Here is a 16,955-nt window from a genome sequence, read left to right on the forward strand (position 1 = left end):
CCCATTATCCATATACTGTAAATAAACAATTACTTTAATAACGTAGTGTTGTTGTTGTTTTTTGCCTTATTATCCCATATTCAATTATAATTTGAATGCGACTGGAACAGGTAAGAAACCTAAAGGATATATGACATATGAAGGTTTTCATATGACATCATTGATGACACAACGAATTTAGTTATTCTTCTACATAGGAATCGCTATCAGAACATCAAAATGCTTCTGTTTGGTGTTGTTTATAATTGTTTATATTGGCCAAAATAAGAAATACCGAACAGCTTTTAAAAACTTCCAAAGGTTTTTGCTCATAAAGGGGGGAAAGTTAAAGAAACTGGCTGTAATAAAACAAATTTCAATACAACATTGTGTAAAACTTTGTTTGAACGTAATAATTCATTTGACATCACCAATAAAGATTATGTACAGGCCTAGCTATGTGTATTATATGTTACTTTGTTATATAAAAATCAGATACAAACACCAAGAAACTTCTAAAGAATCCACTAGACAGTTATTATTGTGGAGCTCTTTTTTCCCCTTAGGAAAATTAATAAATAATAATGTAGATTATGCGCCCATGCTATTGTATGCTTTCATCTGTTATTTTGTGTTGTCTGGAAGATATCCGTATAGGGGAAAAACTAGTCATTTATAATAAGCATGTTTTTGAGGCACATAGTAAAGTGTATAATGTGTACAACTCTTTGTTAATGAATGCTACAGAATACTGTTGTATAGTAAACTGTAATAAATACTGTATTGTTCGTGTAAACTGTGGTGCATTGTGAAGGTATTTATAGCGTAGAAAACTAAAGTCTATCGAATTATTTGATTATTACTACAGTTGTGTTGTACCACCGCAACAATATAATTACCACTAATTCAAGTAATTATCTATAATATGTCTCTAAACATGCAGTGGCGCAGTAGGTAGTGCTGTTGCCTCACAGCAAGAAGGTCGCTGGTTCGAGCCTCGGCTGGGTCAGTTGGCGTTTCTGTGTGGAGTTTGCATGTTCTCCCATGTTTCCTCCGGGTGCTCCGGTTTCTCCCACAGTCCAAAGACATGCAGTTCAGGTGAATTGGGTAAGCTAAATTGTCCGTAGTGTATGAGTGTAGGTGAGTGTGTATGGATGTTTCCCAGAGATGGGTTATGGCTGGAAGGGCATCCGCTGCATAAAACAAATGCTGGATAAGTTGGCGGTTCACTCCGCTGTGGCGACCCCGGATTAATAAAGGGACTAAGCCGAAAAAAGAAAATGAATGAATGTCTCCAAACACTGTAGTATTTACTATGGTATTTTTTCATGTAACGCAATAGCGTATACAGTATCTACCACCTCGATAACAGGCAATTATATTTTATTTTAGTAGAAAGCTCGGCTTTGTGGTTATTTTCTATTTATATCTCCTTTGAAATATGGTATAAATCACAAAAATACTTTCCCTTATGTCTCCCATTATGTTTTTTACTTACTGCCCTCTATCTGAAATTCACACGTCACAAGAACCACATGACTAAAAAACAACTTATAAGGGTCCATGGAAACTAAATGTTCAGTTCATATCTAATCTTTCATTATTATGCAGAAGTGTTTTTGATTTTGATTCACCTCAATCATTTGGTAATTCTTTTCAAACAGTTCACCAACTTGTTAAAATTGGTTCAGTAAGTAACCTTTTCTGCGGTTATACATTTACAACTAGGTAGTAGGGTTGTCACGATAACATTAATTCATATCACGGTACTATACCAGCTGAAGTACCGTGATATCAAGTAGTATTGCGATACTGTAATTCATAACTCAAATCCATAAAATAAAGAAAAATGTCAGAAATACTATATATTTACTTTTTTTATAATAGGCCTCATTTGGATCTGTTGTTCCATACACAAACACTATGGTCAATTTTAGCATACCCAATTCACCTGTACCATATGTCTTTGTCGAAGGAAACCCACGCGAACACGGGGATAACATGCAAACTCCACACAGAAACACCAGCTGACACAACCGAGGCTGGAACTAGTGACCTTCTTGCTGTGAGGCGAAATTATTTATGAATATTATTTATGAAATGAATGAACAATTAATGCATTGACGTTAAACATTAGATTCTCTAATAGCCCTACTTTTCACAGTGGACCCCACTGAATCACAAACAAAACTGCAACTGACATAATTTTATTTTTAAAAATTATGTTACATTAAAATTGATTTATATTGTTCACGTTTTAATAAAGTCTTTCGATAGTTAAAAATCCAATTTCCTCATTTAACAGTAAAACTGACTAGTTGTAACCAGGGGCGGACTGGCCGTCTGGCAATTCTGGCAAATGCCAGAAGGGCCGGGGCAGTTTTAAAATGTGGGCCGGTCAGGGTTTTTTTTTTTTAATATGTATTGTTTTTGCATGCTGGCAGCTTTTATCTCTTGCAAGATGTGAATATAATGCTGCTGTTGATGACAACAACAATAATAATAATAATAATAATAATAATAATAATAATAATAATAATAATAATGATTGATAATTATAATAATGATACATGTTAAGAATTTGGGCCAATCGGCGACGGCCGGCCGGTCTCGAGATGGGCCGACCCAATCAGAGGCTGTGGATTACGCTGATGTAATCAAAATCCGGCAAGATGGTCAAACAGTAAATACAACACAACGCAAGCTAACGTTAATGTCAAAATATGGACCGTAAAAAAAGGAAAGGCGGTGCTGAAAAGGTCAGAGAAACAAGAAAAGGGCTCTAAAATCAGATGCTGCCAAATGCATAAAATTAACCGAAATATTCGCGAGAGGAGGTGTAAATGCATCGGAGGACAGTAGCGCGGTAAAGGAGGTAAGAAGGGAACAGAAAATAAAGCAGGTCACACATCGGATGCGCCGCAACACGGCGAGCACATGACAGTTGAAAGTATGGCACATCAGACGCGCATATTCACATGACAGCTGCCGACTTGTGTACCTTAGAAACTTTTGTTTAGAAATTAGAATTCTGAAATGCATGGCATTGCGCGACGCTATGCGTCGCCGAGCAGCGCTTCTGGTGTGTGACTGACCCCCTTAATTATACTAAAATATAAATAATAATTAATTTTAATGTCATTCACGCTACTTCTGACAGTTTTTGACAGTAACCTACACTGTGTTTAACAGTTAACTCAGCGTGGAACTCCCATACATTTTAAAATATCATTATAAGCAGATAACGTGGAATTTAGGGTATACACAGAACAGCTATAGCTATAGTACTGTAGGAATTTGTAGTCAACTCTAAATACATAGCTAGTCTTTAAAGTAAAACATTAAATACATGCATATGTCACAGTATGTAGGTGGAACATAGACTTCTTTTACAGGCAATATTGTAGTATATCTATGCAATAGTCAGACATTGGCTTGCTTATGTTCTTCCTTTCCTGACTCCTGTGTTCATCTATTCAAACTAGAATGTTTCTGGACCCAGTGGCAGTGCAGATAGCCTGACTGCTGCAGCAGAGTCAAGTGTCATGGAGGTAGGAATAGAGCCGTAAGAGAAACACACCCTGACACAAATGCTGACAGTTTCTTAATACTGTGTACAGAAAACTGATATAGAAACCACAAACCAGTTAGGGGTTGTCAGTGGGGGCTAGTTCACCACAGATGTCTGGTCAGTCAGAGGCAACGAGCTGCAATCAATCCAGAATTCTTTATTCTTTTTCCACAAAGTTTCCAACAAATACTGAGCATGCAAGTGCTAAACATCACTTCGGAGTATCCATGTAGGTTGGTGTGTGTGTGTGTGTGGTCCCGAAACAAATAAGAATAAACTGTCTGATTGCCAGAAACACTTCAAAATAAAAGCTCATGTAAGCCTTTTTAAGACTGTGGCTAATTAACGATAAATTAACCCCTATGATAGGAGTAGCCTGTGAATGTGTCACACACACACAAATGGAGATGCAGCACTAGTAACACTTCAGCATACTTTATATCAAAAAAGCTATATATCATGAAGGATTAAAAATGTACAAATCTGCTAGTACACACAAATATTTCTGCTTTTTTGTTATATATTGTATTGCCTTTTGTGCTACTGTTATTACTTAAGTGTAATAAAGTTTTTTACAGACGCTAGGACACATTTCTCTATATAGGACACTTTTGCAAAACTCTTGACACAGTGAGCACAACAGAAGTCTATGTGGGCTGAACTAGGGATCAATTCTCATTGTTTTGGCACAAAATGCATTTAATGATTACATCTCTCAAATTTCATCAATTCTTTTCTCACTCAGACACAACAACTGACAAAATTCTTTGGACATACAGGACATTTTGCACATGCTGCGTGCTGCGTGTCCATTTGTGTGTAAAGCTCTGTGTGTGTGTGTGTGTGTGTGTGTGTGTGTGTGCGTGTGCGTGAGACACATTCAAAGGTTACTTCTATCATATAATAGCAGACAAACATTTTTTTATTAAGTTTTTACTGTATGTATACATTTTTTATAAAGAGGTTGTTTTTGTTCCAGTCACATACATTTAAATGTTTTAATATCTATTACATTTGGCACTGCGTATATTATTTCACCATCTGTACACTAATATAATGTGTGGATGTGCGTGTCCATGGGTGGGGCTGTGTCGGTGTGGTAATGTGGGCTGGTGTGGCTACAGTGCCAGGGCTGAATTTTTGTCCCAGTCCGCCCCTGGTTGTAACACGATATTAAGGCCTAAATAAACACGTTTGTTGACGTTTATAGCATAGGATAAAATGTTTCTCCATTGGAGGCGCTCCCTCCCTCCCTCTCTCAGTGCTTTGGTGTTGAATTTGTTTTAGTCCTTTATGAAAAAAATGGTCGTGTTTTAAAAAACATCTTAAGCGCTTTACCTTAGACGGCATTTTTAGCCATCACACACGGTTCTGAATCAATCGAGGGATCTAGGTAGCCAGCTCACTGGGTATTGAGACACCGCCCGTGTCTATGCATGGACGACTGTCTGGGCTAACAGGAGCCGACTGAGATTATTAATCTTTCGCAAACTAGCAGCACTCTATGGGTAAGCAAACATTTGAGTTGTTATTCCGTTTCTGTGTACTAATGAGTGGCGCAGCGGTCGGCCACTACGAGAGATGAATCGGGAAGTGCTAGTTAGCCGTACATGCTAACGGAATCCAATAGCAACCGGTTAGCTACTGCTAAACTAGTATGGCACAAAATAAACAAGCATGCATTGAACAGTCTCATTGCATCTTAAAATCTGTGCTGCACATACCCAGATATATTTTAGATACAGAGGGGTTACAAATGTGTCAATCCAAAAAAAAGCCTGTATGTGTGTGGTCTACATTATCTTTGTTTGGATCCGTTGTTCATGGATTGTATAATTCCGTTATGAATTTGAGTTATTTAAATATGTGCAATTGTTAATGCTTTTTTAATAAATAATTATTTTTACTAACGTTATACATCAGTCTTTTAGTCTGACTTTCTATGATGAAACTAGTTATGATAAATGTAAACGTAGGTAGTGGGCGTATTTTGTAGAAATCGCAGGTAAATATGATTTCATTTTTGGTTTTGAGGTTCCCTCAGGTATTATTTATATGCACACTTTATGATAAAAAAGGGTCGCCTTTATTATCTTTCATCAAAATGCGATAAACTTTTGCTTCCAAAACAATTTTTTTTTTGGCTGACGTCAGACTAAGTCCTGTTACTTTTTCCAAGCACCTGTCATATTAGCTATGTAGTAAATACTGTAAAGTACTTAGTTGCCTTCTGGTGTGGAGAATATAGTTTATTGCTATCACAAAATATTTACAGTAATACTAAAACATTAAATACTAAGCTTTATTCTTTCCCTAAAGAAAAGTACACTATCCGCTTATTAAGTCATAACGTAAGGAATATTGTTTCCGGGTCTAAGCCGCTACTCATTTGAATTAAGAAAATATTCGTTTATGTCAGTTTTTAGTCATATCACACATTAAAGTGAATTTTCTAGAAAATTATAGTGTACACGGCAGTCTCTGGAATAGCAAAATTGTAATAATTTATACAAAATTAATCACTTTCTTGCCATTGGATATTTGGCATGGATATATATATATATATATATATATATATATATATATATATATATATATATATATATATATATATATATATATTGTGACTGTGATTTTCGAAAGTATTACATTGCTTAGTAAACATTTATTATTACCATTTGATGAGTCTCCCCTATACAATTTGATAGAGCGCTTGGACCCGGAAACGGCTTCACGTGACGTCAAACTTAACAAGCGAATTTTAAAGGGCACCTATGATGTGAATCAACTTTTGTAAGCTGTTTGGACAGAACTATCTCTATAGACCATTTTGAGGGATGTAAACAAAAACAATCATCCCAACGTATTTCCTGTTTTACATATTTAATTTCTATAGCTTCCAACAATCCAAAAAGGACTACACTTTGTTAAATAATTAATATTATTATAGCTATTGTAACATTAAGTTATGATTGAATTGCCTCTTGTTACAGTTACAAAATAGTTTGACAGGAAATGTTCATGGGCCAATGACAGGACCATATTGAAATGGTCTATAGTGTGTCCACTGTCATGTTGGAGTGTTGTAAACCCAACAAGTCTCTTTTTAAAAAATGTTCTAATGTTAAAATAGGACCCAAATCCCAGTAATTTTGAGGCCCACCGCAACGTGATGTAGGTGTGTAGTTTTCCCCACCAACCGAATTGATTGACAGGTGCCATGTTTCTTTAATAACACGTATACATATGCCCACAGAAATTTTTTTGCAAAGAAACTGAGATTAAAATATTTGTTAACTCTGTGATTTTTTAAAAAGTTTAAAACATTTAAAATGGAGCATGTTTGCAATAAAGGCCGTAAAAATGCTATGTAATTCTTAAAACCGCTATAATAAACATGGCCGCATGGTGTCAGTAAATGGTAATATATGTGTGTACTGCAAACAGCATTTTATGTGAGACTCATCATTTCAGAATGGCTTTAATAAACTCCACCACAAATACATTAAATAAACTTACTTGGTATTTTTGACTAATGAGCTGTATTTCAGCTTCATCCGAGTCTGTCTCTATCACTGACTGCTGTTTATACGATGTAACATGATGAGAAGCAGACCAGGGCAGGGGAGAAGCAGCTCATATGGATTTAAAGCCACAGGCTTCAAAAACAGCTACAGTATACGCAGACACCAAAAATTGGCAGTTTCTGGAGGCTATAATAAATAATCTGATAGGTATTTTGAGTTGAAACTTTAAAGACACATTCTGGAGACACCAAAGGCTTATCTTACATCTTGTAAAAGGGGTATAATAGGTGCCCTTTAAAACATCTAAAAAGTATACTTTCAGTCTACACATTTGTATTTCTCTGAATTGTACTTCCCTTATAAAAAAAAATAAGTTTTACTTATACTTATTTAAAACTGAAAAATAAATAAGTATACTTTCAGTCTACTTTATTATACTTCTTTAAAATACACTTCCTTCATGAAAAAGAAGTTACAATTAAAATATACCTAGCATAAAAAAAAATTCTTTTTCCCAAGTAAGATTAGTTAGCAAAGTTAGCTGATCATTAGCATATACTGACAATTAATCTGGCTTTAATTAATTTAGGGCATTTCAGCAGATTTTTATTAAAATAAATAGACACACGTGTGTGTGTGTCTTAAGACAAAACAATAACAGTGATGTATTTTAAGATATTGGACAAATATACTAAATCCTTTCATGTTTCAGTTGAGATTACATCCCACATTGATTAAATAAGCACATTTCAAAGCGCTTCTTGAGAACTTTAAAGGCTAATTTTCACATTCTTACAATCAGAACAATGAAGTTTAACCAAACAAACACAAGTACATCTAAAGTAAACTGAAAGCATACTTTATTCTAAAGTTTAAAAGAAATATATTAATAATAGTACACTTATTTTTCGTAAAGGAAGTACATTTTAGAGAAGTAGATAAAAAGTAAACTGAACGTATATTTTCTTAGTTTTCTGTTTACAAGAAATATACTAATAATACACTTAAATAAACTTTTCATAAGGGTTTCATAATGATTTAACACTTTCCTGACAGATAAAAGTCACATGTAATACATATAATCAATGTAAAACATATAATTAAGTAAAACTTACATATAATAAAAATTTCCTCGTTCACTTTACTAAGCTGCATTTCAAATTTACTTCAAGCAGGTGGTATATTATTAAAATAATACACCAATTTCCAGAGAGTACAATGCCAAATTTACTGTATCTTCCATAGATGCTGCATTAGAAACGCCTTGCATAAGCGTTAACCGGTTTGCTGTAATTTGATGCAAAGATGATATAATACAAAGTATAGCTTTAAATCTGTGTCGTTATAATGGCGTCGACAAACTTGGTACACGCGTGAAAGCGAAAGATTAAACCAGTGTACTGATGCTGTGATACATTACCTGATAGATTCAAAAGACAGAAGAGTCTTAGATAGAGACAAGATTAATGAAATATTACGTTTAACAACTACAGTGAGACGCGATCCAGCAGTACATCCTTGATAAACTATCCGACGTGCACTGCTCTCTGGGCCGAGATCTCTGCTGGAGCTCAGAGTCAGACGTGCGCATAACCTACACTGCAGCGCATGACAGAGTGTTTGTGTGTGGTCATGTGATCTACGTTTTCAGCAGTATAGTATTGAAGGAGGGGTTTTCAGAAATGTTAGATGAAACGCCAGTGTGGACGTGGGTTGTTTTCATTCTAAAATGGCATTTTAAAACTAAGGCATAAGTGTAAATGGTGCCGTGTGTATTTTTCGGGAGCGGGTTTCGCAACGAGGGCGGGGCGAAGGATCGTGATGTCTATCGACCCAACCCTAGCCTGTGACTGTATAATGATTGTAAAAGCATTTAGATATAAGAAGTTGTACTATTTGTAACTTTAACAACAATTAATTTTATTGATTTATTTTTATTATTCAATTACAGTATACTGTTAGACTCACAAAACTATAAAACACTGTTTATGTCAATGGTATCTATTCTTTATTGTATTTATAGATTGTTTATTAGATTTTATGCAGATGCACTCCCACTACAGAATCATCCAAATCAATCTAAAATTTCCAAATAGAGATAATTAAGTCACCTGGTGAAACTGTATTCATATCGCATTATATATATTTCTGAATAAGAAAATATTGCAAAGTTAGATTTTTCCAATATCGTGTAGCCCTAATTTAAAACTCATGTCCTGATTCTCTGTTTTAGTCCTCACCCTGGCTTTGGTCAGCATTGGCAGCCATGCGGATCAGGCTGCAGGGCACCGGACATGCGGGGCGTCTCCTCTCCGAGCTCAACCGCTGCCGCCTGTCTCGCCTCCTCTGTGACATCATCCTTCAGGTCGGGGGGCGCTCTTTTCCGGCTCATCGCGCAGTCTTAGCATGTTCCTGCACGCACTTCAACAGCCTCTTCTCCAGATGCTCCAGCAGCCAGGGTGCTATTCCAACCACCTTCTCTGTGGATTTTGTCTCGGCCTCCAATTTCGAGAAGGTGCTGACGTTTATTTACACAGGGGAGATTTTCACAGACTTGATCGATGTAGGTGTGTTGTATGAGTTGGCGGAAAGGCTCGGCGTGAGGGAGTTGGTGAACGCTTGCCACGCCACCTTTCCTGACCTACAAAGCTCCAGCTCCGGAAACACCGCAGGCGATGGAGACTTGGAGAATGATATGGTGTCCACCAATGCTGTGGCTGCATCTGTTTGCTCGTCTTCCGCAGCATCCTGCTCTTCCCTATCATCTTCAGCCGCTCCAACACCTGTAACTCCATCTCCAGTTTCCCAGGTCAGAAACGGCAGGTTGAATCGCTCCCATCTGGCTGCTCAATCACCGAAAAACGAAGACTTGCAGGTACATTTGGGTTACAGCCAACAGGAAATCAACAAGCCAAGCCCGTCAGATAGTAACCGTTCTGCAGACGCTCTTCCAGGCCTCACTTTGCAGCTCAAGCAAGAGGATGAAGAAGAAGACGATGAAGAAAATGGAGGAAGTAACTCAGTTGACCAGGTTGTCATTAATGGTAGCAAACCAACATTCGGAGCTCAGGAAACTTGTTCAGTTCCTGATTCTTCAGCCCAGGTTGTTGGAGAAACCTGCGCTCCTTCATCATCCTCCACTGACCCGTTGGATAGTTTGCAACTTAGTGCTGTTGCAGGACCAATCAAAGAGTCAGATTTTTTTGAGGAAGATGACACTAGGAAGAGGTCAAGTGTCCAGGAGGAGCAGACTGAAAGTGGTGATCAATGGCGAGCTCTTTCTGAGGACATCATTGAGCTGAGTGATGAAGAGGAACACTTTATAGTGGAGGAAGAGGACGACGAGGACTTGATGTGTATTGAGAACTGTGAAAATGGTGCATCTCTTGGGCAGATGTCTCCATCATTGCCTTGCAAAACATGTGGGATGCTGCTTCCTGCAGAAAATGGCATCATTCGGACTCACGCGGAAACGCACCTCTCAGATTCGGGTTCTTGTCAGGTGTGTGGCACCTCCTTCTCAGACCGTGCCGCTGGCGTCGCACATGCACTCACGCATGTGGGCATCTTGCTCTTCTCGTGTGACGTTTGCGAGCACCAGTTTAGGACTGAGATGGCGCTGATTCACCACAGACGTCAGTCAGCAGCCAAAAGTGTCCCGCAAAACCCAGAGCAGATGAATGGAGCCACCCAAAGGCAAGGAGGGGAACTGCAGTGCGCCGTCTGTGCTAAATCCATCGCCAATGACTTTAAGGTAAATGGAGCACTGTTTAGGTCTGTCACGGTATCTACTTTTTGTTGTACGATATATTGCACTAAAATATATTGCGATATTGCTTTTTATGCCACTCATTATGTAACGCAGAATGACAATATAATATCAACACAATTCAAGCACACTCTTCCAAAGAACACATAATATTTTATACTTAAGAATATTTAATTATAGTAATTTAAAAAATTTAGTAATTAGGCACTGGAATCAGGTTGTAAAAACGCATATCCTAAACAAATATTAATAGATGTTAACAAAAAAGGGCAAGGTAAAAAGTAACAGAGGCTGCAATGTTTGGTACCAGATCTATTTTCGGTCGTCAGACACCCACATCAAAATATACTAAAGTAATTTATATTTAATATTATGTATAAATACTAATGTTTTTTAACCATTCTGAGACCTCCATTAGAGATAGAGGTGTTGCACAATCAGCTAAAATGTTGCTAGAATTGGTTTTTATGTATGGGTGATATACAGTATATTTCATCATCAAAAATTATTGAGGTCATGTCCATGTGTTGTGCGATAAGTCAATATTTTGATTACTGTGACAGACCTAGTGCTGTTTTTTAGGGCCCTCAGTGTCTGTTCATTATAAAAAAACACTGTGTTCTTTATCCACATTTACTGTTAAATGATTATATTTATTTTTAGACATAACACCAATGTTTTATCTTACGAAGAATTAAGAAATTAATATTTGGTGGAGTAACTCAGATTTCAAATCACAGCAAGTTAAAATATTTGTTATCATATTTGCCTTTTTTTCTGAAAATACAGCTCTAAATTTCTAATTTCTATTTACAATTAAGGGACATGTTATAAAACTTTTACAGAATAAACAAAAATTTAAATGTTACACAAACCTATAGCTAGCAAATCCAAAAAACATATAGTTAGGATAATAACATGTAATTAATTGGCACTGTTGTGTAATAAATGTACCACTTAAAAAGCTACTAATATTTTTATTTACTACTAAATATATTTCATTACCATTGTACTGACGGCTCAGATCTCAGATCCTGAATATGTGTCAAAGATGATAGTCTATGACATAGGTGCCCAAACTTGGTCCTAGACAGCCATGTCCTGCAGAGTTTAGCTCAAACCCCAATTAGGTAATCAAGCTCTTAACCATAGATATACAAGCTAGATATCGCATACGGACCCTGAGCGTGTGTCAATACCGCCGCCACATTGGTACAGTGCTCCCAGGACAAATGTCATTCAACCACACTAGTCAAGACTAAAGCCAATGTGAAGATGCTGGAGTTTAGCGCTTTGCATAGGTGTTTAAACAAGCAAACTAAGTAAACAAAGCACAAAGGCAGAACATTTCATAGGTAAGATTTCTTTCTTTCCGTTTTTGTATATTACGAACTTTTGTGCTAACATATTGATAATTTAGTCACTTACTGCATTGACCTTTAGGAAAACTAGCACCAACTCACACTAAATACTAGGCTTATATTAGTTTTGTTGAATAAAATAAGCAAAAAATGCTAATTAAATACGACAAAATGCTGCAGTGCCATAAACTTGTATTATTGTCAGCTAAGTGAGTTGTTCATAATGGGGATTCATTCACAAACGAATCCCTCCCTCCGTATAAGAAGTGAAAGCAGGAGAGGGGGTGTGTTTCAGGACACGGATTAGATCAAATTTAACAGAGAGGGAGGATAATACATTTCCATACACACAAACACATGCTTTGTCGGCAATGCCCGTGCCGTCACTTATCCATCGATGTAGAAAAGCTATGTAAAATTATAATTTTTGCAATTAAAAAAATTTGCATACTGACCGCTGGGAACAATCCCAATCATATATATATATATATATATATATATATATATATATATATATATATATATATATATATATATATATATATATATATATATATATATATATATATATATATATATATATATATATATATGTATATGTGTGTGTGTGTGTGTGTGTGTGTGTGTTTATATATTTATGTGTCTATATCTCTGCCTCTGGATGGCCAGTCCTCCACTGCACCTTGGTTCCACATTCATTTCAAAGGAGCACTACCCTGTATTAAAATGTTAGCTCGATTGACGCATTCCTTCCAGTAGACAACAATAGCGTATGAAACTTCCTGGCAGGTGTGTTGTAACAAGTTGATTCTAAACTCTGCAGGACACCGGTCTTCCAGGACAGAGTTTGGGCAAATCATTACTTTTCAAAGATACTATATTACAAATCTGGCAGTTCATTGCATTAATGTGTTTATTTTAATAATGTATTATTTATTTCCCCTCAGGCTGTCAGAGACCACGTCCAAAGCCACGCATGCTTGAGGACATTGCGCTGTGGAGTGTGCCAGCTCTCTCAGCCCTCACGGTGCGCCCTCCTGTGGCACACACTCACACACCTCTTACCTATTTACACCTGTCCACAATGCTCCAGCCCCTTCCTAGAGAGCTCTCAGCTGGACAGACACCTGTCTCTACATGCAGAGGAAGAAGAAGCTTCAATGAAACAAGTCGACGGCAGTCCGGAGACCAGCGGAGAAGGCCAGACCGAGCTGCGCTGCTTTCTGTGCCCACAAACCTTCCGCTCCGAGGCGGCGTTTCATTACCATCTCAGCGTGCATTCAAACGAGCTCCAGGGCGGTCAGGTATGGCCAGGAAAACGCAAGGCAGACCAGCTTCTTGAATACTCCTCGTCCTCCAGTTCTCCTTTAGAGCCGAGCGGTTCCAGTAAAGGAGGTTTTAATGTAGGTTTCAACCTACAGGACAAAATAACTCCCAGTGGACATTTCCCAACCGGACTTGTTTTAAATGGCAATTCCGTCGGAGTCGCAGGGCTTAGGGAAAAATTATATCGTTGTCGTTATTGCGGTAAACATTTCGCACACTCGGGCGAGTTTACCTATCATCTACGAATTCATACAGGTGAGAAACCGTATCAGTGCAAAGTATGTCTACGGTTTTTCCGTGGTCGTTCCACCATGATCTGCCACCTGAAGACGCACTCTGGCGCGCTCATGTACCGCTGCACCGTCTGCGGGCTGTTTTTCTCCACACTCAAGATGGTTTCTTCGCACATGGAGGTCCATAAAGACCAGCTGCCGGCCGATTTTAATATTGAGGAGACCTTTATGTATAACGACCACTCTAAAGACCCCGTTCCAAATCTGGACACCTGAAAAACAGCTGAAAATCTCTCCGTCACACTGTGTGCCCACGTTTACTTACTCAGTTTGTCGTTGAGGACGAGTAGACTTAGAATGTAATAACTCCGTGTTTGGTGTGTTTGTGTTGTCGTGTGAAGAACTATTTTTTAAAAAGGATTAAATAAAGGCAAATCTTTAATTTAAGAGATGTAATGCTAATACTTGACCACTTGATGGCAAGAGAGACTGAGCAAAATCACATTGGAAATCAAACATTTTTGGAAGCACCTTGTTTTTATTTTATATATATATTTTCTCATTCCTTCTTTTTTACATTTTAGATTTTCAACATAGTCATAACTAAAATAAACATATCAAAAGTATCTTTTGTTGCAGCTTTTCAAACTTTTGCTAAGAACACGATGAGTTGTTTGACCAAACAGAACTTTTTGGCTGCTTTTCATTCTCTTATCTGTTCTAACTCATTCATTTAAAGTGAAATTTGTTCCTAAAATAGGATTAGATCATTAATATAAACTGGTTACCTTTCAAAGGTGTAAAAAAGGTACACCTTTTAAAGGTTAAAATGAAAAAATAGCTTTTAAAGGGACAGTTCACCCAAAAATTCTAAAGTTTTGTGACTTCTGTTGAAACCAAAGGAAGATATACAGAAGAACGGTGGTCTTAAAAATAACAACATTGGCTGTTTCCCGATTCCAAGAACGCAGAGACCAGACTCACGTTCTTGTGGAGACTAGTCTTGCCAAGTTACCTCGGAAGAACGAACTCAGGAGACCGCGAGAACAGAGAATGTTCTGATGGTCAAATGACCTTTACGCGTTTTAATGGGATTATTTATTTATTATTTAAACATTACAGCATTCATACAATGATTTATTGTTTTTCCCCTTTTCACAATATATACTATGCATAAAGACTTTACAAATATACATTGCACAATACACATAAAACTAATTTGAATAGGAATTTCAGCAAATAAACACCCTTAATTTGTTTATGACTTTATTAAGATTTCCGTGTCAATGTTTACTTTTAGCGTTTCATTTAGGGAATCTCCTGAGATAAATAAGTGATATCTCTGAACTTTAATAATAAATCTATATAGAATGCTGCATTTCCCACCTCCTTTATTCAGCCGCAATGACTTCTGTGACTTCTAGAGTGAGTTTTGCACTCAAGTCGGCATCGATGCGTCCTCCATATCAAGAACACATCCGGGAACTTTCATGCGTCCTCCATTCTTGTGGTCTTGAGTTTTCATTTTTGAGTGAACTATCCCTTTAATGTACTGACCCTCAAGCCAGCCAAGATGCAGATGACTTTTATTTTACAGTAGAATGTTAAAGATGATTTGAACTGGTTTTGAGTGATTTAAAAAATGAACAGCAGTGACTTCTGATGAAACATTATGGTCTTATGAAGCTAAACGATCAGCCTGTGTAAGAAAGTGAACATTATTTACAGCCTTGTTTCATTTGATGCAGCTTCTGTGAATACTCCTGGTTTAGCATAAACTACCAAAGTTTCAGCTAAATCTGTATTCATGGCCTACTGAAGAAGAAAGGTCACCTACATTGGATGGGAGTTCTGATTAACCCTAACAAATTCAGCCAAATGTGTCCAAATGTGGTATTTGTTGTGTTTTATCTCTTTATTGGGGTAAGAACCATTTCATGTATGCTAACTTTAATGACATTTATTACAATATAATATGTTTTTTAGTCACAAAAGTCTTGTAATAACCCCCAGTAACACTCCATGGGTTTTAATATTTCAGTGAGTGCCCTATAAAGGGTTAATCTAAATCATTTTAACAGGATGTCCAAGTGCTGATCTGCAATTACCTCTATTTACTCTTCCGGCAGTCTATCACAATAAGCTAAAGCTCTAGAGAAGCACAAACGCATGAGAGCGTTGAGAATAAACCAACTTTGTTTCTACTTTTTCTGATAAATACAGCAGTGCTCTAGGTCAAGGATATAGATAAAAGGGTCACTTTTTAAATTAATAAATAAAGGTACTTTTCTGTTACAGAATAGCTGTTATTTTTATAGTAATGTATCATTTAGAAATAGTAACTGGTTTTTATGATGCAGTATCATATAGTTTGTTTAGTATGTTGTACATAAATCATTTTTAACACCATCAATTAACATTATTTGGAGAATAAGGGATTTAGACTGAGGTGCTAATATATCAGTTATTTCTTACAGCAGTGTTCACTTTCTCTGTACATTTTATGTTAGTTTCCATGTTTCAGTACAAACTGTATTGTCATGTGGGAAAGAATAGACTCTCTTCTGAATGCTGTGATGTTTTTCTCTACCATTTCCAGTGGTATGTCTCTCTTTTTATGTATAAATGGGACAGTTTTTTTATTATTACTGTACATTTAAATGTTCACTTCAAAACCGTTTTGTCGCACCGGTCCATTCATGACTAAATGTCACTGGTCAAACAACAAAGTATGTTTTCAGAACTGATGGGATGTTGTTGTTATAGCTTTATTTGAAATGTAGCACAGACAAATACTGGCTGAACAGAACAGCCTTACAGATTGCCAAGTGTTTCCAAATACTCCATCACCTTTTATCGATCAGTCATTTTTAGGGCAAAAAAACCTGCATATTATATTTTTTTTATCATGGTATGTAGGAGACAGGAATCTTTATCGACTTTCATTTGTGTTCATTTTCAGGTCCTTTTCGTACTATATTTAATTTTTTTTTCAACCAGAAACAATTGCCTTATATTACTTCAGTGTTATTTATATGATTTATAAATCTGTTCAAATGTCAGTATCAGAAATATCTGTTTTACAACAGTTGTACTTGTGTTCTTAATAAACATACTGTACTTACAAAACTAGTCAATGAGTCATTCTTAAGGTGCCATATACTGCATTGGTTTAATAAGTTAAACTGT

The 16,955-nt window shown here is 36.7% G+C and overlaps 1 protein-coding gene across 1 annotated transcript; it reads left to right on the forward strand.

The window, feature by feature from the left end:
- Positions 1–4,822: 4,822 nt before the first annotated feature.
- LOC130217613 (zinc finger and BTB domain-containing protein 39) lies at positions 4,823–16,822 on the forward strand. Its single transcript, XM_056449752.1, has 3 exons — positions 4,823–5,058; positions 9,311–10,831; positions 13,155–16,822. Exons 2-3 carry the CDS (start codon positions 9,344–9,346, stop codon positions 14,040–14,042), a joined length of 2,376 nt encoding a protein of 791 aa, XP_056305727.1. The 5' UTR covers positions 4,823–5,058; positions 9,311–9,343; the 3' UTR covers positions 14,043–16,822.
- The last annotated feature ends 133 nt before the right edge of the window (positions 16,823–16,955 follow it).

The sequence above is a fragment of the Danio aesculapii genome, chromosome 23, assembly GCF_903798145.1.
Source record: "Danio aesculapii chromosome 23, fDanAes4.1, whole genome shotgun sequence".
NCBI lineage: Eukaryota > Metazoa > Chordata > Actinopteri > Cypriniformes > Danionidae > Danio > Danio aesculapii.

Coding starts and splice junctions, on each gene's coding strand:
- LOC130217613 (XM_056449752.1), top strand. CDS start 9,344: ATGCGGATCAGGCTGCAGGGCACCGGACATGCGGGGCGTCTCCTCTCC. Junction 10,832..13,154: donor CCATCGCCAATGACTTTAAG/GTAAATGGAGCA, acceptor ATTTCCCCTCAG/GCTGTCAGAGACCACGTCCA.